We start from the raw sequence: 23,665 nt of genomic DNA, 5'->3' as shown, positions 1-23,665 counted from the left end.
TAAATGATAGGATAGAGCCCAAAGAGAGAGAAAGACAGTAGGACACTGTCCACTATCCACACTGCCTTTCTCTCTCTTTGGGCTCTATCCTATCGTTTACTCCCTACCCCACCCACCTCCCTATTTTCTGCATATAAACTGACGTTTTCCCAGCCACCATCAGTTCTGAGGAAGGGTCACCGGACCCGAAACGTTAACTCTGTTTTCTCCTCCACAGATGCTGCCAGACCTGCTGAGCTTTTCCAGCAACTTTGTTTTTGTTCCTGATTTACAGCATCCGCAGTTCTTTTGGTTTTTATTAGGCACAAAGAACCTCTATAGGATGAAGGCTGAATGGACTTTTTCTGTGTTCTAAGCACTGGAGTCCGTGGCATCTGTAAAACTGTATCCAAACATGAATCAGCATCTTTATGTAAGAAAAGACTTAAAAGAAAGGCATGGAATAGGAATAGTTAAGAGCTAGTAAGTTATTCCACCATCCAACAAGATCATAGCTGATCTATACCTCTGTACATCCACGTATTCTTGGTCAGTTTTTTTGATATGTAGAAACATACAAAATGGGAGCAGGAGTAGGCTAGTCAGCCCTCGAGCCTGCTCCTCCATTCAGCCAATGTTCATCCAACTGAGTACCCTGTTCTCACTGTCTCCCTATACCCTTTCATCCCTTGATCCCTAAGAATTATATCTAACACCTTTGTGAAAACATTCATTGTTTTGGCCTGAACTATTTCCTGTGACTCAGAATTGCACAGGTTCACCACTTCTGGGTGAAGAAATTTCTCCTCATCTCACTCCTAGATAGTGTACCCTATATCTTTAAACTGTGACCTCTGGTTCTGGACTCCCCAGATATTGGAAACATCCTCTGTTTATCCTGTCTAGACCTGTTAGAAAGTTATAGGTTTCTATGACATCCTCTCTCATTTTTTTAAACTCCAATGAACATAGTCCTAACCAATCGAATATTCATCTGTCAGTTCTGTCACCTCAGGAATCAGTCTGGTAAAGCTTTGTTGCACCCCCTCCAGAGTCACAACATCCTTCCTCAGATCACAAGACCAAAACTGCATACAGTACTCCAGGTGTGGTCTCACTGCAGTCTTGTACAGTTGCCTGAACTAACAGAAAATCTATCAGTTCCATCCTTGAAAATTTCCGTTCTAATTGACTTAGCAGCAATTTTAAGATTATGCCTCCTTGTTTTACATCATCCCCTGCTCCTGCAGAGAAGCTAGTTTCTTTAAGCATGAAAAGCAGAGTTTGGCCTCCGACGTTGGCAAGTTGTCTACATATTATACTGTTGAAAGAGCTTGGTTGTATACACTGATGTCATTGGCTGGACAGAAGAATGCTTTGGAGATGCTTCTAACAGAAATGAGCAAAGCCTGACATTTTGTCAAGGTTGTGTCAGCAAGTATCACTGAACACATTGGAGACAGATCATGCTGCTTCTGATTCATTAAAAATATATTTGTCAGAGTGCTCTTAATCCCTGGTTTTTAGCTTGCTTTCAAGCCTGAGATGGCAGTTTGGTAAAATATGATGAGTATTTGAGCCATATGGGGTTGCAATCCTTTGGGGCATTCTACACAGGAAAGAATATGTGTTTTTATAAGTTTATTGAAAAATGCTGCGGGTGTCTGATTCATTATATTTGTGGCCAAAAAATGTCTTACTCCAGAGACTTACATAGTTGGAAAATAGTGGGCATTTGAGAAAAAAAGGAAATGTTCTTCAGCTGGCTAATTGGAAGCCAGTTGTTACAACCGTACACAGGTAGCCATGGCAAGTGTAGGAGTAATTCCCTCAGTGAGGTGAGTGTTGACCCTCTTCCCAGACAGCCCTGGGCAGCCTTCTGTATCCTTTGGCTACAGTTCAGCCTCTGGGGGCCTCTACTTGGTCCAAGATGCTACCCTCCACTTTTTGGCAAATAGCTGTCATCCAGTTTGATTCTGCCTAATAGAAATGGCCCATAGATTATGGGGACGCAGTCATGAGGCCAGTAGTGGGCCCATTCTACATAGTGGGCACGATTTAAAGAAAAGTGTGGTGCATAAGTCTGTAAGAAATCCTTTAGCTTGGTAAATTCCTTTAAAATTGTACTATTGTTCAAATTTCCTTTTTCTCTCCAGCAAGTGATCATATGTAAGCACAAATAGAGATAATGAGACTTAAGAGCCTGCTAACTGTGTATTAATGTCTGGATTGTGTTTGCTAAATCTTGCAATGTGAGGTTATTAATCTTTCTTAAATATAGTACAGTAATAGTACAGAATAAGTGATTTGCTCTGGAGTTATACTTGAGTTGAAATCTCTGCAGCCATTGAAACATTTGGTCCCTATTGCTTTTATAACAGAATCATAGAATTGTTCCAGGGTAGAGGAGGCCATTCAGCCCATCATGTCTGCTTCAGCTCTTCAGATGAACAACATTACCTAGTGCCAATCTTCTGCTTTCCCCCATACTCTTGCATACATTTCTATCCCAAATAATCATCCAACATCCTCTTTTTATGTGTCTCAAACCACTGAGACATTGCTACTTTATTGTCTCACTTCTACTCTCCCCAACATTAACACATTTGCTTCAATGACTTTTCTTCTTATGCTGTCATGACTGCTTGTCATGTACTGTAGGATCTCTCTCTCTTCCTCATTTGTATGATACCACTGGGTGCATTACCCATTACCACAAGGTTAGTTGCTGTGTTTTTGCTAATGACATGCACAGTTCATCTCTATAATCACCACATGAGCTGTGGTACCCTGGACTTTCCCCCAGGTCAACGCTGCCAAGAGCAAATCCACCTTGTTCAGTTTTCATCAGCATCTTAGGTTCCAGTTTTCCCTTTGCAGTTACTTCCTCAAGTTGAATCCGATTTTGATATCAGTTCAACTTCAAACCTGCAATCGAGATAACGACCAGGAATGCTGAATCAGCTTCTCTATCTCTAGCTCACCCCACAAACTGCAAAACTCTCTCCCAAGCTGTTGCATCTTTCAGGGCTGATTTCTTCAGACAAGCATTGTGCTAAACAGCCTCCCACACTCAATCTGACACGAATTCCAAGTGTGACCATGTGCTATCCAATGCAATGACTCGTTCTCCTATTGTATCTTGTTCCATTGACTTCACATTATATCACTTCCATGTGCATTAATTCTAACATTGTCCACTTTGTCTGCTGATCCCTTTATTGTAACCTATTGGGAGAATTACTCCTGGTGTAAATTTATGATAGATTAGGAACATTTGTCACTTGAATCGACTTTTGTGAAATTGCAAGTTGAAGGAAATATCAGAAAAACATTTCTGTCAGAATGCTTAATCTGTTAGCTAAATTGCATCCTAGCTATACAAAATCTTTTATTCATTGAGCAAGGTAGTTTAATAAAATAGGATGGTGAAAGGATTAATATACTGATGGACAATATGGTGCTATTTTCAGTTCTCCTGTGCATCCCCCAGTCATGGTGGACCAGACAACACCCATGAGGTCTGGGTATGCAATAGTGACGGGTATGTTGGGCAGGTCTGCTTGCTAAGCATCAAACCAGTACCTACTGTGGAAGCTTGTATTGCAGTGTGTTCGGCAAGGATTATCTGCATAGCCTCTGTGCCAGGCCTCAGTGGTACACCCAGGTAGGAATTTATAGACTTAACCATTCATTCATTGTGTGAGAGTTAATAACTTGGAAGAATTTACAAATTGTAAAAACAATCCATTTTGGACTACTAATTCACCAAGTATATTGTCACAGCTTGTTTTTCTGCCAATGCTTTGATCTTTACAAACAAATTTTCTTTCCAGTAACATGGAGTAAAAGCCGAAAATGCATTTTTATAAGCTGTCCTCTTTTTCCCTGTTGAAAACATGTTTGTAAAGCTGACCAGTTAAGATAAATGACCACTGAGAGCAAACCTTCAGAAAATTATTTCACAAAATGGAAAATTATACAGGTTTGAGCTACTGGCTACCTACTGTTTTTATTGCCTGTACTTTTTGACTCACAAAGTCCGAGTGAATGAGAGTATTTAAGGAGCATTATTTCTGCATGATGGGAGTCTATTTTTAAAAAAGTGTGGTGCATAAACTGGCGAAGAAATTCCTTTACAATTCCTTAAAATTATAATTTTGTTTAAACATAATTTGCTTTTCTTTCCATCAAGTGATTATATGTAAACATTAAAACAGAGAATACAAAACTTATTAAGAGCTTGTTAACTGCTAGTTAATGTCAGGATTGTGCTTTCTGGATCTTTTATTTTGGGGCTGTTAGACTTCCCTAATTTTTGTCGTAATTCAGAAAGAGTGATTTTGTTTTTATAGAGTTATACTTGAGTCAAACTGTCCAAAGGGTTTTTTTCCTGTGTACAAAGAGTTATTTTTGACTATATATTATTTTTTAACAGTACATGCAGAGAAAAATATCTAGGTCAAGCTGTCTGAACCAAAGTTCCAGTTTCCATTGTATGAGGATACGCACCTCTATTCTCCCCATGTTTTGCCCACTGTCAGCACCCCATGGTCTCTACAATACCTTTCAGCTCTGTAGTCCAACCCTAATGGGGTCTGGGAGCTCTCATGAAGTACATGAAATATTTATGCATCTTCTTTGGGGACAAAACTGTATGTGGCACCACCCATAACTGTGATCTTCTGTGATGGCAGTTCACCTACTGTGGTGTTGTACAGTGATCCCATTGTCCTTGTAAACTACCACCTGAATTCCCTTTTCTTTCCAAAGTCCTCAGAGGTGTTAGAAAATCAGAAAGTTCTCAGCAGATCGGACAGAGAAATTGAATCAATATTTCAAGTTGAATGTGACACTTTAGAAGAGACCTGTTATCTCCCAAATTTGTTCCTACCTTGCAATATTTGAACCTTTCCAGTCAGGTTTCCACCCTGACTGCAGAAATGAAATAGCCCTTGTCAGAATTACAGATGACAGACTGTGTGACTATAACTATAGTCCACAATCCCTTCTCATCCTTTAGCCTCTGAAATGGTTGATCACATCAGCCTCCTCCAACTACTCTTAGTTGCCCAGCTGAGTGAGACTGCCCTCGCCTGCTTCCTTTCTTATCCATTCAGTCAGCACCAGAGAATCTCCTGGCTTCTCTTCCTCTTGCTGCTCCGCACCATTAGCTTTGGAAACCATCAGTGGTCTCTCCTTGCCCCTATCATATTTCTCATCCATGTGCTATTTTAAGAGCAATCATTTGTGTCTATTAATGACTGAGGACAATGCAAGGGGGTAAGTGGCAGAAGGGAGACTGTGCAAAGAATGAGGAGTGATTGTGTCTTTTCCTCATCTGTTTTGTTTTCAGAGATAGGTCAGAGTTGCTCCTGACCCCTTCCTGTGTACACCCGCACCGAACTAGCACTGTCTCCTTGGAAGAGCCAACTTCCCAGCAACCATTCCACATCTCCATTTCAAACTCTGCTCAGTCACTGGGAGAACTGACTGAACGTGGAAATAGAAGCTTGAACCCATTCGACAGCGATGACACGGAAGATGATGAGTCATCCCCAAGCCCATCAGGCACACTGAGAAGTCAGGCCAGCAGATCTACCATCTCCTCGGGTACAGGGAGTAAGCAGGACCTGAATCATTCTTATTTTCCAGTTATTACTTGTATGTGGCTCATTGCTGTATTTTACTTTATTCAGTTAGTACTCTTGCTCTCAAATCATACTTCTAAATGGGATGGTGTATGCCACTATCTCATTCACATCCACCCTCAAAAATAGAGATAACAAGGTGTAGAGCTGGATGAACACAGCAGGCCAAGCAGCATCAGAGGAGCAGGAAAGCTGATGTTTCGGGTCTGGACCCTTCCAGAGAAATTTAGGCAGACACATGAACTGTGAAGGAATAGAGGGATACAGATTCCTTTCTGAAGAAGGATCCAGACCCGAAACGTCAGCTTTCCTGTCCCTCTGATGCTGCTTGGCCTGCTGTGTTCATCCAGCTGTACACCTTGTTATCTCAGATTCTCCAGCATCAACAGTTCCTACTATCTCTCATCCTCAATAATGCTCTGGTTTCTTTATGTCTACCATTAATTTTCAGTTTTCTCTTTCTCTGTTAGGTACTTCCCACTGTCATTTGCTGCAGGCTTGCTTTGGCAGTGCCACTTAGTAATATGGAGGCATGCAAAAACACTAAATCCTGGCCAGGGAACAATATAGTACAGGAATAGGCCTGTTGGTTGGCTCGCTGAGCTGACTGGTTTTCGTGCACATGTTTTGTCTCCCTTCTAGGTGACATCTTCAGTGCTATCTAGCCTCTGTTGAAGTGCTGTTGCTCTGCCCCGCTCTGAATTTGTATGGTCCAGCCTGTCACGGTGGGCAGTCTTGTTTCCAGTGTTGTACCGGAGTGGTACGTAGGTGGGGTCTAGTTCAACATGTTTGTTAATTGCATCAATGGTTGAAAGCCAAGCCTCCAGGAATTCTCGTGCTTGTCTTTGCATGAAAACCAGTCAGCTCGGCGAACCAACCAACAACTCCAACCGCAACCCGAGCTACAGATCTTCATTAAAACATTAAAGGAATAGGCCCTTCAGCCTACCATGTCTTTGTCAACCATGATGCCATTCTAAACTATTGCCATCTACCTGCATCTCGTCTGTATCCCTCTATTCCTTCACAGTTCATGCGTCTGCCTAAATTTCTCTTAAACTTTGCTGTCATAACTGCATCTACCACCTCTGCTAGCAGCATGTTCCAGGTACCTACCACCGTCTGTCTAAAAAAACTTCCCCAACGCATCCCACTTAAGCATTTCCCCCTCACCATAAGCCTATACCCCCTAGTATTTGACATTTCCACCCTGAGAAAAAGACACCGACTGCCCACCTTAACCATGCCTTTCATAACTTTATATATAGAATCACAGAGTCATAGAATCATACAGCACAGAACAGACCTGATCTAGTCCCATTTGCCAGCATTTGGTCCGTATCCCTCCAAACCCTTCATTTTCATAACAGCCATCCAGATGCCTTTTAAATGTTGAAATTGTACCGGCCTCCACCACTTCCTCTGGCAGCTCATTCCATACCCGCAGCACCCTCTGCGTGAAAAAGTTGCCCCTCAGGTCCCTTTTAAATTTTCCCGCCTTCATCTTAATTTTCTAGTTTTGGACTCCCCCATTATTCTTTCTTTTGTAAAAGAAAATTATTTGCTTTCCACTATACCTTTACACAACTATGAGATCAGGAATTTGGCAAGAAGGGAGAAATGACAGAATCTCCCACAACTCTTAGACTAAACACCCTATTGCCTTGCTATGTCATCCAAACAGATTTGTAGATGTATAGATTTTTAGATATCAAAGGCATTAAAGCATGTGAGGATAGTGTCGGAAAGTGGTGTTGAAGCAGTGATCTAAAATGGCGGAACAGACTTCTCCCTGTGTTCATAGTTCCTATCACATGCTGCAAAGCTACAAATAAAAATACACCAGCTCCCAAATGATTTCTTTCTTTCTTTAGGAGTTTTCACCCCAGCTCCCTCTCTATGCACCCAGCTATTGTAAAGTCTTGATTCATACCATGGTTATTTTGATATTTGGGAGCCCATGGTGCCTTCCCTCAGTGCCAACTTCATATGTATGAACTTAGATGCCTTTCTCATCCTGGCCAATCTAGACTAGGAATGGCTGTGACTGGAATCAATTAATTGAGCATATCACAGGGTTTACCAGACCGCATGACATACTTTGCCATTTTTCAAATAAGAATGACTTGTACTCAATCCATAGAAATTTTCCATCAGTTCCAGCAGTTGACTTTCCCAAATTACCACAGCCATGACAGTCTTTTCTGGATTTTTGCCCCTCAGACTGTAACTAATCAGATCCGCAAGATGCCAAGACTTGTGGAAAGGAGAGTTGCTCTTAAAAATGACGAAGCTTTTCTGTCTTTTCTTGAAAAATTTAAAATACTTTGAAGAAAACATTCTTTCTTAATCCATAGCGGTTAAGCGATACATTTGTTCACCTGCCAGCAAGTTTCTCCTCCAAGAAGATTCAGAGATTTAAAGATAACTTAATTCTAAATGTTTTGTAACCTCTAACGCCACCCACAAACTGGAGGAGCGGCACCTCATTCTGCCTTGGGAGCCTACAGCCCAATGGCCTAAACGTGGATTTTACCAGTTTCAAAATCTCCCCACTTCCGACCTCGTCCCATGACCAACCCTCCCTCTCATCCCCGCCTCCTTGATTGGACACAACCTGTCCATCTTCTTTCCTACCTATTCGCTCCTCCCACCTCACTGACCAATTTCCACCACTCCCTACCTGCACTCACCTATCACCATCCCACCTACCTTCCCCAGCCCCGCCCCTCCTCTCTCTATTTATTTCGGAGCTCCTCTCCCCCTCCCCATTTCTGAAGAAGGGTCCCAACCCGAAACGTCAACTTTCCTGCTCCTCTGATCCTGCCTGGCGTGCTGTGTTCCTCCAGCTCCACACTGTGTTATCTCTGACTCCAACATCTGCAGTTCTTGCTTTCTCTAAGATACCTCCTTGTGATTTGAGAATATTCCTATTAAAGGACCTCATAAAGAAAAAGAATTAGAATTTGTTTCGAAGTGCACATTGAAGCTACAGATTCTTGGCAAAATTAAAGATTTTAATTAAAAAATTAAAGTTCTGTTAAAGAATACATATCCTGAACATTGGTACATCAATTCAAAGCATCACAGAATGGTGGGACACGGAAATCTTGCACAGCTTCTACATGCAGCAATGTATTAGCATTCACTGTGCTGTTTGGAAATATTTTTCCAGAAGAGATTGTTGAATTTGATTGTGAGTCCAACCTGCATCACTCTCATCTTGGTGTCCAGCTGTAGCATGACCTACCTTGGAATATGTCCTGTATCAGCTTTGTTATTAAATTGACAGAATGTGTTGACTTCTGAAGGAACTGCATAGAGTTCAAATATGAGCTTGATGAGAAAATAATGGTGTGATATTGGAACAGGAATAACATTAGTATTCCGGCACATGGGAGAAAGAAAAAAAAATTGAATTAGACAAACTCACCCTTCACCTTCCTGCCAGAAACACAGCCAATCAATCCACACCAATGATTTTCTTTTGCAGATGAGGAGATGTCAAGTTCCAAAGATTTTGCAACTGAAACGACAAGTTCAGAGGAGGAACCTGAGTCTGATTTCATAGCCAACTCCAACACTTTGTGTCAAACACGAAACAGTGACAGTCCAATGGATGGTCGGGCAATGAGGAGATCGAGTAGAGGGTCCTTCACCAGAGCAAGCCTGGAGGAACTTCTGAGCATCGATCCTGAGGCCAACCAAAGCTCCATGTGGCTTGGAACAGAAGATGGGTGGTGAGTGGTCACTTTCTCATTCAAATTATTCATTGTAAAGTTCAAAACAAGATCACCATATGGTGTAATTTAAGTGCCAGGGCAAGCTGAATTAGGAAAGGAGCACTAGTTGGAACACTATTTGTATCACTTTACTCTTAGAGATGAGAACTTTAGAAACTTAGTTATTTCTTGTAGTTATGCTTATGATTTCACACATTGTAACACCCATGATAGATCAGTAGGAATTGGGGTTAATTTGGTGTTGGGAGAGAGCAGTGAGACTTAAGGATAGAATGGTTGGAAGAAGAGAACTGTGGGATCAGGAACTGATTCTGTTCCCTCTTCCAATTGACTCATTCCTTACTCCGACTGTATCAATGCATTGAAACAGCACAGTACACATTCAGAATCTTGCACCAAGAAAGACATTCATCTGCCTATTGTGTCTGTGCCAACTCTTTCAAGGAGCTTTCCAATTGCTTCTACTCTCCCACTCATTCCCCACAGCCTGTAGATTAATCTTTCTCAAATATACTTCCAATCATTTGCTGTTTGCTGCCATATCACTAAGATTATGACTACAATTGAAACACAACAATTTTACTTCCAAAAGATTCCATTGGTCATTTTATGACTTATCCCAATCTCCTAAATAGGTTGTCTAGTAGTAAGTCTGTGTTCCAAAGGCAGGAGATGAATAATGAAGTAAATTAAAAAGCTAAAAAAGTATTGGAGCTGTCCTTGCCTTAAATGCAATGCATCTGATAAAATGGAAATATATCGCCGTTCCTTCACTGTCGCTGCGTCAACATCCTGGAATTCCCTCCCTAATAGCATTGTGGGTCAACCCACAGCAGGAGGACTGCAGCGGTTCAAGAAGGCAGCTCACCACCACCTTCTCAAGGACAGCTAGGGATGGGCAAGAAATATTGGCCAGCCAGCGACGCCCACATCCCACAAAATGAATAGGAAAAAAAAAAATTATGTGGGGTTAGGAAGGTTTTGCTGAAGTTGTTAGATTATACGCCATTAATATGAGATACACGATAGAACACTTTCAACCATACATAGCTGGAGAATATAAATTGTTTAGAAGAGAAACATGAAGTCTTGTGGTGCAATGGTAGCTTCCCCACCTGGCCCACACCGGGATTTATTGGCCATGGAAGTTGCATTTGTAATATGGCCAAATAGGTTGATCATTAACCTGTAATTTATTCTATTCTGCCAGATGGCAGGCACTAAGAATGGAAGGATTTCTTAAGTCAGCCATCCTACAGAAAGCAAAGGCGATCCACTGCAGTGCTTTCCATTATCTGGACCAATCCAATAGAGGTCCATAGCTCAGCCCTTGGAAACAAGAACAGGAGAACAGGCAGACAGAAATGAGAACACAGCAGTGTCGCAGTATATTAACTCAGTCATTGTGGCACAGCCGGGAGTGAATATAACAAGGGAAAGGGCAGACGCAGAATCACCTCCAATAGAAATAACAGATGCAATCCACTTCTGAGGCACTAGTATTTGATGCCTATTGCCATGTTGTGTTCAACTCTCTACTTAATAAATTTGTCTCAAATGTTCTTTTACCAACAGAAGATCATCTGCCTTGCAGTAATTATTGTAGCATGACAATTGGATGTTGTAACTTCTGCAGTGACATGCTTATTGTGTGCAATTCAAACCATTTGTGACTCTATAGAAAAGAAAAAGTTCTGAATAAGGGTCACTGGATGTTAACTCTGCTAATTCCCTTCAGATGCTGCCAGACCTCTTGAGGTTTTCCAGCAATTTCTGTTTCTGTTTACGACTCTATGGAATTTAGCACTGCGGTAGAATTGTATATAAAGCCATCAAGTGGTCAGGTTGAATATTACAACAACACAAGACGATAGACATAGGATTTCCATAGCATATTTAGAAAAGCTTATCATAATCAGGATCAATATAGTTTTGTGAAAGGGAAATCATATTTGACAAATTTTCTAGCATTCTTTGAGGATGTAACAAACAGACTTGAGAAAGGGGAGCCAGTACATTTGGTGTATTTGGATTTCCAGAAGATATTCAATAAGGTGCCACACGAAAGGTTATTGTACAGGTTAACAGTTTACTGCATTGGGAGTAACGTACCAGCGTGGATTGAAGATTGGTTAGCACATAGTATAGAGTGAATCGGAATTAATGGGTCTCTTTCAGATTGAAATAACATAACTCCTTAAGTGCCACAAGAATTAGTCCCTAACACCTCAATTATTTACCATTTATATTAATGACTTGGAGGAGGGGGCAGGCTGTAATGTATCCAAATATGCTGAATGAAAAAGTAAGTGGGAAAGCATATTGTGATGAGGGCATAAGGAAGCTGCAAGAGGATATCAATGGGTGAGAGGGCAAAAACCTGGTGGGTGGAATTTAATGTAGGAAAGTATGAGGTCATGCACTTTAGTAGGAAGAATCAAGAGCCACTCTTTTACTTAAATGGATGAACACTTCGAAAAAAGTGCAACACTGAAGGATCTGGGTGTCCTTGTGAATGAAGCAGAAATGTTAGCACGTAGTTGCAACAAGAAATTAAGGCAAATGTAACTTTGGCTTTTATTGCTAGAGGTTTGGAGTTTAACAATAGTGGAGTTTTGTTACAGCTGTACAGGGTGTTGGAGTACTGGAACATTTGGAATACTGTGTACAGTTTTGGTTCCTGAATCTAGGCGAGTATATGCCTACAATGGAGGCTGTTCAAATGATATTCACTTGGCTGATTCCTGGGATGAAAGAGTTGATTTAGCAAGAGCAGCTAAACAGGTTGAGCCTTTATTCATAACAGTTTAAAAGAATGAGGGGTAATCTTATTGAAATACATAGGATTCTAAACATCTCTCAAAGCATTTAAGAAGCATTTAGGTGTGCACTAACAATACCTAGGCATACAAGGCTATGGGTAAAGTGCTGAAAAAAATTAGATTAGAAAAGTTAGATGGTTGCTTTTAACTGGCGCAGACGTGATGAGCCAAAGGGCCATTTTCTGTGCTGTAGACCAGTATAACTCTATGATCATACAGCATGGGGAAGGTTTGAGGGGTTGAATGGCCTACTCCTGCTCCTATTTATTGTATTTTTATGCTAGCACTCAAAATCGTCACAGCTTTCTGTGAGTTTGGTAATGTTTGTCCACCTCTTCTTTTAGCATTCATGTCTATCAGTCGTCTGATAACATCCGTAACCGGAAGAACAGTATGAAAATGCAGCACTCTGCGGCAGTCATGTGCATCCTGTAAGTACAAAGGCAACACTTCCCATTTATTTTGGACCCACTCTTTCATAACGCATGTGAGTTTGTGCTCCTGTTTTTTAATATGGCGGCTGATTGGGATTAATGGATTAATTATTAATATCCCAACCAAATGACGACATCAGAGATTTATTACAGGGCTCCAGTGGTGTGGTCGTTGTGCCCCTGCCTCTGAGCCAGAGGCCTGGGTTCAAGTCCCACCTGCACCAGAAATGTATCATAACAACTGTGAACAGGTTGAATAAAAATATGTTTGAGAATGTAGATATAAAGGTGGAGCAGCTGGGCATGGTGTCTGGAAGAAGCTGTCAGACTGAGCAGTTCATAAACTCTATCCTCAAGGAAAGATCTCACCAGCTAATTTGGATCTGAATAGACTGTGACTCCAGTCCTGCTTTCCCACTTCTTGGTTGGGCTATATGGTATAGCACTCTTTGGCATGGTTCTGATTTCCTTTTAATTGGCAAGCCAGCTCTTGGGTATGACAGTTTGTCCTGGACATCACTGAGAGTAGACAAAATTAATATGTGAAGCTGAGGTAAAGCAGGAATTAGTAATCAGCTGGTGATGGTTCTAAAAGCATGGAAGTTTAAATGAAAAGGGGGGAGAGAGTGAGAGATTAGCTCATATTGAAGTTCTGCGAAAAGGTGAGTAAGGTACGATGCAGTGTGACAGGTCTTGATTTTAACACTGCGAGCATACAAGGCTGAGTCGAGCAGCATGGTTAGCTTTTCTGCCTCAAAGCATCAGGGACCCAGGTTCGATTCCAGCCTCAGGAGACTGTCCAGAGACGTGCAGCCTAGGTAGATTAGCCATGGGAATTGCAGGGTAGGGGGATGGGACTGAGTGAGATGCTCTTCAGAGGGTCAGTGTGTACTCGATGGGCTGAATGGCCTGCTTCCACACTGTAGGGATTCAAGTACAGCTTGTTTGGAGCTTAGAAAGAACAAGAAGGGGACAGAATAATTTAAGGAAAACCAAAAAGATAACAAATTCAAAGAGGGAATACCAACTGCACGCCCAATCATGTCATCTGCTGAGACTTTGAGATTTCCTAGAAACATTTGCCCAGATATAGGAGCTGTGTTGAACTGCTCGGGGACTTAGTCTTTGGAGAAATTATAACATTTGTTAGAACAAAGAGAAAACTGAAATCATTTTGCAAATGGCAGAGATGCAGAAGTTCTGTTTGACAATAGATAATAGACAATAGAAGAGACAATAGAATAGATAGTGAGACCAAGAATGTCAGTTGATTCAACAAAATAAAGTGAGGGTGGAGCTCATTAAAAGATGATGAGTTGATGAGACAGCACACAACATAACAAAGTTATAGTTTGGGTTTAATTAACAGTTAAATGAACAGATAGAAAATCTGGGCTTGCATTTTTCAGGATGTGCATGAAGAATGATAGTCATTGACCCATTAAAGGTATTGTCCTACTGAAAATATCAGAATGCTATGATTTCTATGAGTTGAGACATCCTTTTTGGGAACCTACACAAAGCAGATGTCAATACCTACAGAAAGTCAAGCTGGAGTGTTTGTATCTCAGACAGAGAAAAGAACACATGAGATTTTGAAAGTTAGAATGAGCTACAACTTCTGACTATTCCCTTTTATAGCCATTTACTGTCTTACATTCATAATTTGATGCAATTTAAAATGATATGTTAAAACAGTGTTTCTCAATGTCGATAACTTGATTAGTCACACAAAAAACGTGTGCATCTAAATCATCAGCACATATATTTAAAAGTGTTGTGACCCAATGGAGTAGTGTGTCGGAAATCAAACCTCATGATTCTCAGAGTTACAACACATAAATTGAAAAGCTAGTAAAGTTTTGAAATTCTTCGAGGAAAATGAGCTCTCTCAGAGCTTCACGCATGATATATACTCCTAATGCCCATAACAACCTCTCTAAATCACTTCCTTTAACACTTCCAAATTCAATGTATGTTTGTCCAGTCTGTTTCCTTAAATTTTGAAACTATTGCCCATATACTTCAGGAACTAACTCACATGTGCCCAGAATGGCCTTTCCTGTCATGTCGTAGTACATAAAAATGTCTCCTGAAAGTGAAGCAGAAATTTCAGATGCTGTCAACTTGCTTTGTCTGAGCAATGTCTAATTGTCCTTCAGACATTTCATTTGTCTTTCAAGTTTCTGAAATGACATAAAGAATGACTTTACATCCTTTCCTTGAAATTCTGGTTTGGCCTTTCCAAATTTAAACATTTCCCTAAGAGACTTTAGATTTACGACTAGGATTTTCCCCACCAGGGGCTCCATCAGCATCTGACAACTTTTTTTGTAACTATTATTTTAAGCTTAAACTCCCTTTCTTTCTCTCGCTCTCTTAAGTCTCCAGTTCCCTTCTTTTAAATTCAAATTCACTTTTTTTGTATTTCTCTGCCTCTGGAATTCCATCTCCATTTCCTGCTTTTCATCTCCAGCTGCATCTCTCTTTTCCTCACATTCAAACTGCTTTGAATGAGTCTCAGTATTAACTTAGTCCAATGTCTCACCACTTAGAGTACCTGGTCTCTCTTGTACTTCAAAGAGACCCAATTGCTCTGCTGCTACTCCTGCCTTTTTAGCTTTGGCAGGCAACTCCAGTTCTAATTTACTTGCCAATTTAATCAACCTGGCATTTTTAAACTCCTCAGATGCTCATCAGGAACATTTCTTCCAACTGCAGAAAGGCTTTAGCAGCTTCTATTGCTATCTTATTTCTTAAAGAAAAGCCTGCTGTCTGGGCTTTAATCCTTTCTAACCTACACTGATTCTATTTCCAATCTTCCAGTGTCCCTGTTTTAAAATTTCCCAGCCAAGGGGCCCCCAAACATAGTCATGACCCACTGGAATAGTGCACTGGCAATCAAGCCTCACTATTCCTAGGCTGACAACAAATGTTTAGATTTAATGGAACTACCAGAAATTCAAAGCTGCCTCCAATTTTTTGCTGCCCAGGATAAAAGCAAATCACACCAGGTTACTTAAATAATAAATAATGAAAACTATTTATTGTAACATTTCTAACTTAACAAAAACGGTAAAAGAACGGGATTTCCAATTTATATATCTTAAGCTTTAACCTTTTTGAAATGCTGATACACACACAAATATACACAAAAAAAAGATAAACACAAATATAATGAGTAGAGCAGGGAAAGTGGTCACCTGTCCAAAATCACACACTAAATGAACTAGTTCCACAATCCTTTTTATTTTTTGATGATGATGTTATCTGCGTAGTGGTGAGCAATCTTTAATTCACTTGGTTGGACCTAGGGTCTTTCTTGTTGTCTTTTGGTTTTAGTCTTTTTCCTTTCAGCAGCTTTAAATGTAGTCTTTCTCTGTTCTTTCAACACAGTCGGAGAGGACAGTTTTTTTTTCAGAGCGAACAAACAGAGTGATTGAGAGGCTTTGATGGTGCAAGCTTCTGAGACTTTTGTCTTCTTCTGTTTCGCTCCCTTCGCAGAGTCTTTGTCAAACTGCAACCCAACCAATCAGAGGGTTGTTGCTGTGCTGGGTTCTCCTGAACCCACAAGTGCAGGTGCCAAATGAAAAACAATCAAAAGACTGTATCTGGCAGAGTTGCCCTGAGCTCTCAGAGGTAGCACTGCTTTCTCTAGGTACAGTGTTCCCAAAAGTATCATTGTTGCATTTGCACCAGTCTGCTTCACTTTTTTACCAAATTTGAAAATAACTCCTTATATATTCTCCCCTTCTAAAGCAGGGTCCATTTGCTCACGTTTTCAGTCCATACTCTAAAATAATGAAAATATAAAGATGTAGTCTCTTGCAAAAAAATGTCTTGTCAATGAGATGCAGGCTATTTTGGCCACTGGAGGTTTATCCTTGTACTGTGCAGCATACCCAGCCAGCAGCAAATTCCCCAGTGTATGGATCGGGTGATGCATTTACAAGTGAGATGGCAATGATCCTTCTCTTGTGAACAGTGCTCTGGGTTGCAGAGCTACACTGATGCTAAGAACATGGGCTTTCAAGCAAGGACTTTAGAGCAGGGAATTCTGACTTGTCTTCTGAAAGTTAGCAAATGTGTAGTTGAATTAAAATTTTTCCCAGAGATCCTTTACATAAAGATGACATACTCTTGGACATTCTTACCCCTTGAAATAGTAAGGGAGAGGGCATCATCAAAGGAGGGTTTGCAATATTAGAATGTCTCCTCTCAATTCGCTTACACGTCCTATAATTTCCAACATTTTCTCAATGCTAATGATTCAGATATAATATATTTGTCTCAGTTTCTCTTTAGACTTAAATTATAGAATCCCTCCAGTGCAGAAAGAGGCCATTTGGCCCTTCAGGTCCATGTCACCCTCTAAAGAGCATCTGACCCAGACCCACACCCCGTCCCTGTCCCTGTAGCCCTGCATTTCCCATGCCTAATCCACCTACCCTGCATATCGCTGGACACTGCAGGGAAATTTAGCATGGCCAATCTATCTAGCCTGAACATCTTTGGACTGTGGGAGAAAACCAGAGCAAACGGACACAGACACAGGGAGAATGTGCAAATTCCACACAAACTGTCACCCAAGGCTGGAATTGAACCTGCATCCCTGGCACTGTGAGGCAACAGTGCTAGCCACTGAGCATCCATGCCATAACTACTAAAGCAACTTTGGCGATGATGGGATACACTGGTGAGTGTTGAATGTTAGTGTTGCTACACCAGCCAGTGCTTGAAAACTGGGAGCAGTTGTCAAACTTCTTCGCACTTGAAATGTCCCATCAGCAGGTATTCATTCAAACCACTGTGAGATAAGACCAGTTTATCTGCCTTTATTTCTTTTCCTTCCCTAATAGGTATCTCGACAACAAAGTCTTTGTGTCATTGGCAAATGGTGAATTGATGGTCTACCAAAGAGACGCAGGTTTGTTGAGGGTTTCATATCAGATTTATTAGATAACTACAAAGAACACCTCAGTAAACACAATGTCATCAATCCAGTGGAATGAATCCCATGATAAGATCGCAGCTGTTTATCTGGAAGAGTTATTAAGAGTGTGAAATAAATCCATGTTTGCTTTTATCTCTCATTGAATGTATTAAGTATCTAATATTTACAGACATATTTAAATAAAATTTGCTCACTTAATCTAAATGCATTGACTCAGTCAAGGGTATGATTCCACAGATGTCAGAGCCCCTGGATGATGGATCACATTCAAGGGACAGAATGGCCTATATCTCTTTAATATTGCTATTTTCTTCTACATAGAAAAAAACATGTCAGCAAATGGAATGGACTTCCAGATGTCCCTGTAATAGTTTATGTGTCCCTGGATTTGAAAGTTGGAATGTTTACATGATTGTGGAATGCCCCACTGCCAAGTCCAATCCTAACCTGGCAATTTAGCTCAGCAGACAGAGAAAAAGAGTGGATGACAATGATTGGGCTGTATATGCCCCTGGAACACTGAAACCACTGTCAAGCTAGCAGCCTTACAGCCGCCTCAGCAAGGTTGACCCTGGGACCTTATTTTAGAGTTCAGTTCCATTCTCAGCTGATTGCCAAATTAACTATCAGGGATGCAGTTAAGGTCATTGCATTAGCTGCTTGCCTGATCATAGACAATCATGCCATCCCAATAATTTAGAAACACTGTGGTTAATTTCAATTTGTGGAAAGGTACAAGGAGAGTGATAGCAAATCTGTAGCTGATTTTACAACTTTTCTACTTCCCTCCATTGACTTCAGCATAAGGGAAAATCAGGAGAAAAGTCACACTGGTTGCTAATTTTTCTTACCGTCTTGCGAAATTAAAATTATTCCCTCCTAATAAACCTACCCTTCCCACCCTTTCACCAGATATTTAATTCACTGGAGAAGAAACCTGAAATTAATGGTGTAACAGTTTCTGATTGAACCTTTACCAAATATGATAAGCACATCTCTTTCATCTTTAGACATGTGTCTACATTTGTCTAGAGCCAAAGTTGTCATTTCTGGTATCTTAGTTCAAAAATAAGATGTTGTGGGATTCCATCAATTTGATAGGTGGTTTCCTGCTGTCAAAATTTTGGCTCTTTTTGAAAGCGGACAGACTGAAAAGAGGACATGTCGACAAATATTAAACTGTCGCCTGGATCTAAAGCAGCCTTAGCACGTACTTAATGTTCTCCTTTATTCAGCAGGGGCTTCACATCTGTCTGTTTACTGAAAATAATGAATAGAGGAAAAATGAGTTGGCCACCAAAAGGATTAAATATTTCCTCAGTGTGTCAGGGAAAATCTTAATGTTTGATCCCCTCACTTGGCACAGCAGTTTTCTTAATTATTTGTTGTGTTTTGCCTCAATACAGGAAGCTTTTGGGATCCACAGAACTCAAACACATTGTGCTTGGGGTCGCCAGGAAATCCTGTCACCAAGATGGTGCAGGTAGCAGGAAAGCTTTGGTGCGGATGCCAGAATCGGATTCTCATCATCAACACTGCCACACTTTGCCAGGAGGTCAGTGTTAAGTTGGGTTGGCGTCATCTATAAATGCAAATACCAGCTGTGATCCGATGCAGTCAGAAAGTAGAGCTTGGCACCTCAGCCAGCAAGTTAACGTCCCATGTAACATAAAGGGGCAATCATTCCATCAGTGGGGCAGTGCCACTGGATTGAATTTGTTTGTTTGGCACAGTTTTAGGTTTCACATTAAAATAATGCGACACTCTTCTTAGAAAATACATGAATACTTAGAACACGGGAATTATCAGCTTGAGGACTGGCTCCACTCATATGCTTTAAAACTTAAAATACCTCAAAACCTGTAATGGAAGGTAATCTTGCCACTCTGCCCAAGTACGCGATATGACCTGGGAGCCATAAACATCAGGAAATTGGGCAGACTGGAGCGCATGTCTGTTCAGTTTGCCTCCATAATGTTAGTGATATAACTGCAAACAATTTGCACTACAGCAATGGATGACACCCTGAAGGTGATGGGCTTGCACATTAATTTTCTGAAGGAATTAATCATGGTCCTCAACCTGCCTCCGTTTGCCTAGTACAGTAACCAAACAGTATCCTTTGTTGCAAAATGTATTGTAACATAAAATATGAATGATATAAATGTGAAGTGGACATGCCTGAAGATTTTATAATTATAAAAAAAAATCCAATTTAATAAATACAAACAAGGGCACAGAGCACTGCTTTTAAGATGTAACTGAATACAATTCGTTTATTCTTACCTATTTATGGGAAGGGGGCGTGGCTGACCAGGTCGGAATTGATTGCCCATCCCTTATTGCCATTGAGAAGCTGGTAGTGGAACTGTACAGTCCATGTGGTGAAGGTGAAGGCATTCCCAACTGTTTATGATGTTCCGCCAAAGTGACAGTGGAGACTGGGGAAACACGCAGGGTTTCGACACTGTAGATTACTGTGCAGTAATTAGGCATCACTGCGTACGCCACTGGAAGGAGGTCTGACCGTTGTCCTTACACTGAGCAACCTTGTGTAAAAGTTGAGATTGCTGACCCTTTGTCTGTTTCTGTATTAAATGGCAGCACATGATCCAGATTGGCCAAGACGCCAATCGGTGTGTGACGAGTATGGTGAGCTCCAGTCTGGGCGTCTGGATTGCACTCCAAAGCAGCGCACAGGTGAAGCTGTACCACGCGGGCACCTACGAAAACCTGGCAGAGGTCGACGTAGCTCCTGCGGTTCACAAAATGCTCGCAGGTAAGCAAAACACTTCAGAGCAGTACATCCCTAATGTGCCTGAGAAACCAACGTAGCTGGAGCAGCTTGTAACGCCTTATAGCTTAGAGATAATAATATGGCTCCAAGTTAGATTAAACCTAGGGATTCAAAAGTAGGGATGCATTTTCGAAGCAATCACTTCTGACTGCACTTTCATCCCACAGTGAAACATTTTCTCTGAAAATGCCACATTTGAAAACCTGTGGAGTAGCAGCTTCACTGGATGAATGGCCACATGGGTGAGGCATCAATACATACCTAGGAAACTCTACTTAATTAGTGTCTTCAGTGTGAGGAGGTTAGATTACTGCAATGGAATTATATCCATCCGATAAAAGTGGCACAAACCTCCTGGTTCAGATTGTGCTGAGTGCATTGACAAAGCCTGTGTGATGTCCCAGCCAGGCTACTGATCCATGCATCATTGGCTCAGTGGTTAGCACTGCTGCCTCACAGTGCCAGTGACCTGGGTTCAATTCCAACCTCAGGCTGTCTGGAGTTTGCACATTCTCCCCATGTCTTCATGGGTTTCCTCTGGGTGCTCTGGTTTCCTCCCATTGTCCAAAGGTATGCAGGTTAGGTGGATTGGCTATGCTAAATTGTCCATAGTGGTCAAGAATACGCAAGCTAGATGAATTAGCCATGGGAAATGCAGAGTTACTGGTTCTGGGTGGGCTGTTCCTTGGCAGTTTGATGTGGACTTGATGGGTTGAATGGCCTGCTTCCAAACTGTAGGGATTCTGTGATTCGTCAGGGGCAAAAATGATGGAACGGGAGCCATACTCAGGCACATTGTAAATATTTCAGAAATGAGTGGGTGAATAAGTTTATTTTAAATTCCATTCCAGGATATGAGTATTGCTGGCTGGGCCAGCATTTATTGCTCATCCCTAACTGCGCTCATACTGAATGGCTGGCTTGGTCACTTCAGAGGGCAGTTGGGAGTTTGTGGATCTGGTTATGGGTCATTGGTGTCAGTCTAGGGTAACATATAGGCCAGACCAATAAGGGCAACAGAGCGTCAGTCAGGGATGTGTTGTGTGGTCAGCTGATTAGTCACATGGTCAGGGTGATAGTGGAGTAGTCAGGACAGCTTGGAGTGGTGATTGGTGCAGTTAGGTCTATGCTATTAATCACTGAATTAGACATTAAACTGAGTAACCTTTCCAGGGTCAATCCAGGTACTTTCCATGTATTTGACTGAAGTCTCCCATCTTGAGTTCGATGCTGGAGTCTGCCTGGGAGAGCCCTAGGCAACATACATTAGCCTATCAGAGGTTCAAACATCTCAGCAGTATTGTCACTTACTTGTGAACCAAGATTTCTCCAGATTGCACCCGATCTCCGACAATCCCGATTCCGGAAGATTTAGGCCACTATCATTCAGCAAGTGAAGTGGTCTGTTCAGCAGCAATCGACTGAAGGGCCTTGATTCTGTATAGTATCCTGGCCACTCCCTGCTCAACAGCATGGACACCGTTGGGGTATATAAATTGCATTGTGAGGAGGGGATTATCAACAAATGTACAAACACAGATCTATTGAGAAGTTAGGAAGAAAAACAGAAAATTCTGGAAATGTTCAGCAATCTGCGGAGGCAGAAAGAGTTTGGAAGAGTGCTGGGTTTGCATGTGATTGGGTGGAAGGCTGCAGGGTACTGACCCCACTACCTGCCCCTTTCTGTATTTAAGCCCAGGTTGAGAAGGTTTGGGGTGGCCACCTGCACACCACTTGAGGCTAAAGGCCCAATTCCGCTGCTGCTGCTGCTGCTAGCATTCAGTCAGCTGTGAGCGAAGGCATTCCGGTTGAGGGGGCCACTCAGAAACCCCCTGGGAACCCTGTACTTCCCCACTTACCTGCCTTTAGAGGATCCATTGCTGATCTCTGGCCCAGTGCAATACTGGCTGTGGCCACTGCTCCTGGGGGTGCTGTTGATACTTGCAGAACTGCCAGCCTCCAATCAGCTGGAAGCTCTCAGGGACAGAATATCTGCCCTCTGACGTAGCAGTGTGGCAATTAAATGACCCCAGGGAGCTGGCAGTTTGGAATCTTTATTCCATCTGAACTCCCGGCCATTGTATCAGCGAAGGTGACGCCAGATTTCTTGCTACATGCAACCCCACCATCCATGTGAAATTCTGCCTAGTATTTGAGGTCAAAAACGTTTCGCCAGAACCTATTTGCAAAGTCATTTTTTCTGAAGAAGGGTCTAGGCCTGAAACGTCAGCTTTCCTGCTCCTCTGATGCTGTTTAGCCTGCTGTGTTCATCCAGCTCTACACCTTGTTATCTGCAAAGTCAGGATGTTTGTTTGTTCAAAAACATTTGGATATAACCACCATCATTTGCTTTGTTTAATTCAGAAAGACCATCTCCCTCTTTTGGTGCCCTCTGCTCGTAGCTTACCATAACATCCAGGCAAACCTTTACCTTTTAACATAAGTTTCAGTGTTTACCACATCTGCCCAGGCTTGAGTATTTTACTAAAGTTATGCAGTCTGGCCAAAAGATTGTATCTGGCGAGTTTCTAATTATTTATCTCTTGAAACATGTACTCAGTCTTTTATTTCTCATTAGATCCAAACATTGCTTTTGATCATCTTGTATCACAATGAGGAGAGATTCTCCCCTGCTATCTGCTGTTGGTCTACTTAGCTCAGTTGGCTGCATGGCAGGTCTGTGATATAGAGCGATGCCAACAGCCCAGGTTTGAATCCTGCATCTACTGAGGTTACCCTAAACTCCTGCTTTCTCAAGCTTACCCCTTGCCTGAGGTGTGGTGACCCTCAGGTCAAACCACCATCTGACATCTCTCTCTAATGAGAGAGCAGCCCTTTAGGACTATGGCAACTTTACCTGAACCACGCACTTTCCCTAACTAGGAATGTGAGATGCCCTACCCCAGTAACTCTCCAGTAACCCACCAATGTTACTTGTTAACCCGCCACTGGACAATGAGGATTGGTCTTATGAAAAGCAGTGATATATTGCATTAGCCTGGAATACAAGTGTCCTTTACTGTTACTGGCTGCCCTAACTGCAATGGATTTATTATACATTCGTGAAACAATGCTGTCAATTTAAAATAATTTAGACAAACATCTGTTCTGAACTTTAGAGAAGGAAGGCTGCCCTCCCTTATATTCCAGACCCTCAGCAATGTTAGTTAACAAGGTGTGGAGCTGGATGAACACAGCAGGCCACGCAGCATCAGAGGAGCAGGAAGGCTGACGTTTCGGGCCTAGACCCTTCTTCAGAAAATTTCTGAAGAAGGGTCTAGGCCC

General features: G+C 41.7%; 1 protein-coding gene across 3 annotated transcripts in view; it reads left to right on the top strand.

The window, feature by feature from the left end:
• Window positions 1–23,665, top strand: part of LOC109921678 (rho guanine nucleotide exchange factor 17-like) — a 432,839-nt gene that overhangs the window by 401,814 nt on the left and 7,360 nt on the right. For 2 of the 3 annotated variants that reach the window (XM_048597756.1, XM_048597754.1), the window contains exons 13-19: window positions 3,453–3,646; window positions 5,336–5,601; window positions 9,124–9,370; window positions 12,540–12,626; window positions 17,489–17,556; window positions 18,990–19,138; window positions 20,188–20,362. In XM_048597756.1, the coding sequence (XP_048453713.1) occupies window positions 3,453–3,646; window positions 5,336–5,601; window positions 9,124–9,370; window positions 12,540–12,626; window positions 17,489–17,556; window positions 18,990–19,138; window positions 20,188–20,362 (1,186 nt within the window). The remainder of the gene's footprint in view (window positions 1–3,452; window positions 3,647–5,335; window positions 5,602–9,123; window positions 9,371–12,539; window positions 12,627–17,488; window positions 17,557–18,989; window positions 19,139–20,187; window positions 20,363–23,665) is intronic. The other variant, XM_048597755.1, reaches the window with a different exon arrangement.

This window comes from Rhincodon typus, chromosome 6 (assembly GCF_021869965.1).
Source record: "Rhincodon typus isolate 14 chromosome 6, sRhiTyp1.1, whole genome shotgun sequence".
In the NCBI taxonomy this organism is placed as follows: domain Eukaryota; kingdom Metazoa; phylum Chordata; class Chondrichthyes; order Orectolobiformes; family Rhincodontidae; genus Rhincodon; species Rhincodon typus.
Note: the sequence above shows the minus strand (reverse complement) of the source record. Positions and strands in the feature narration are given on the sequence as shown.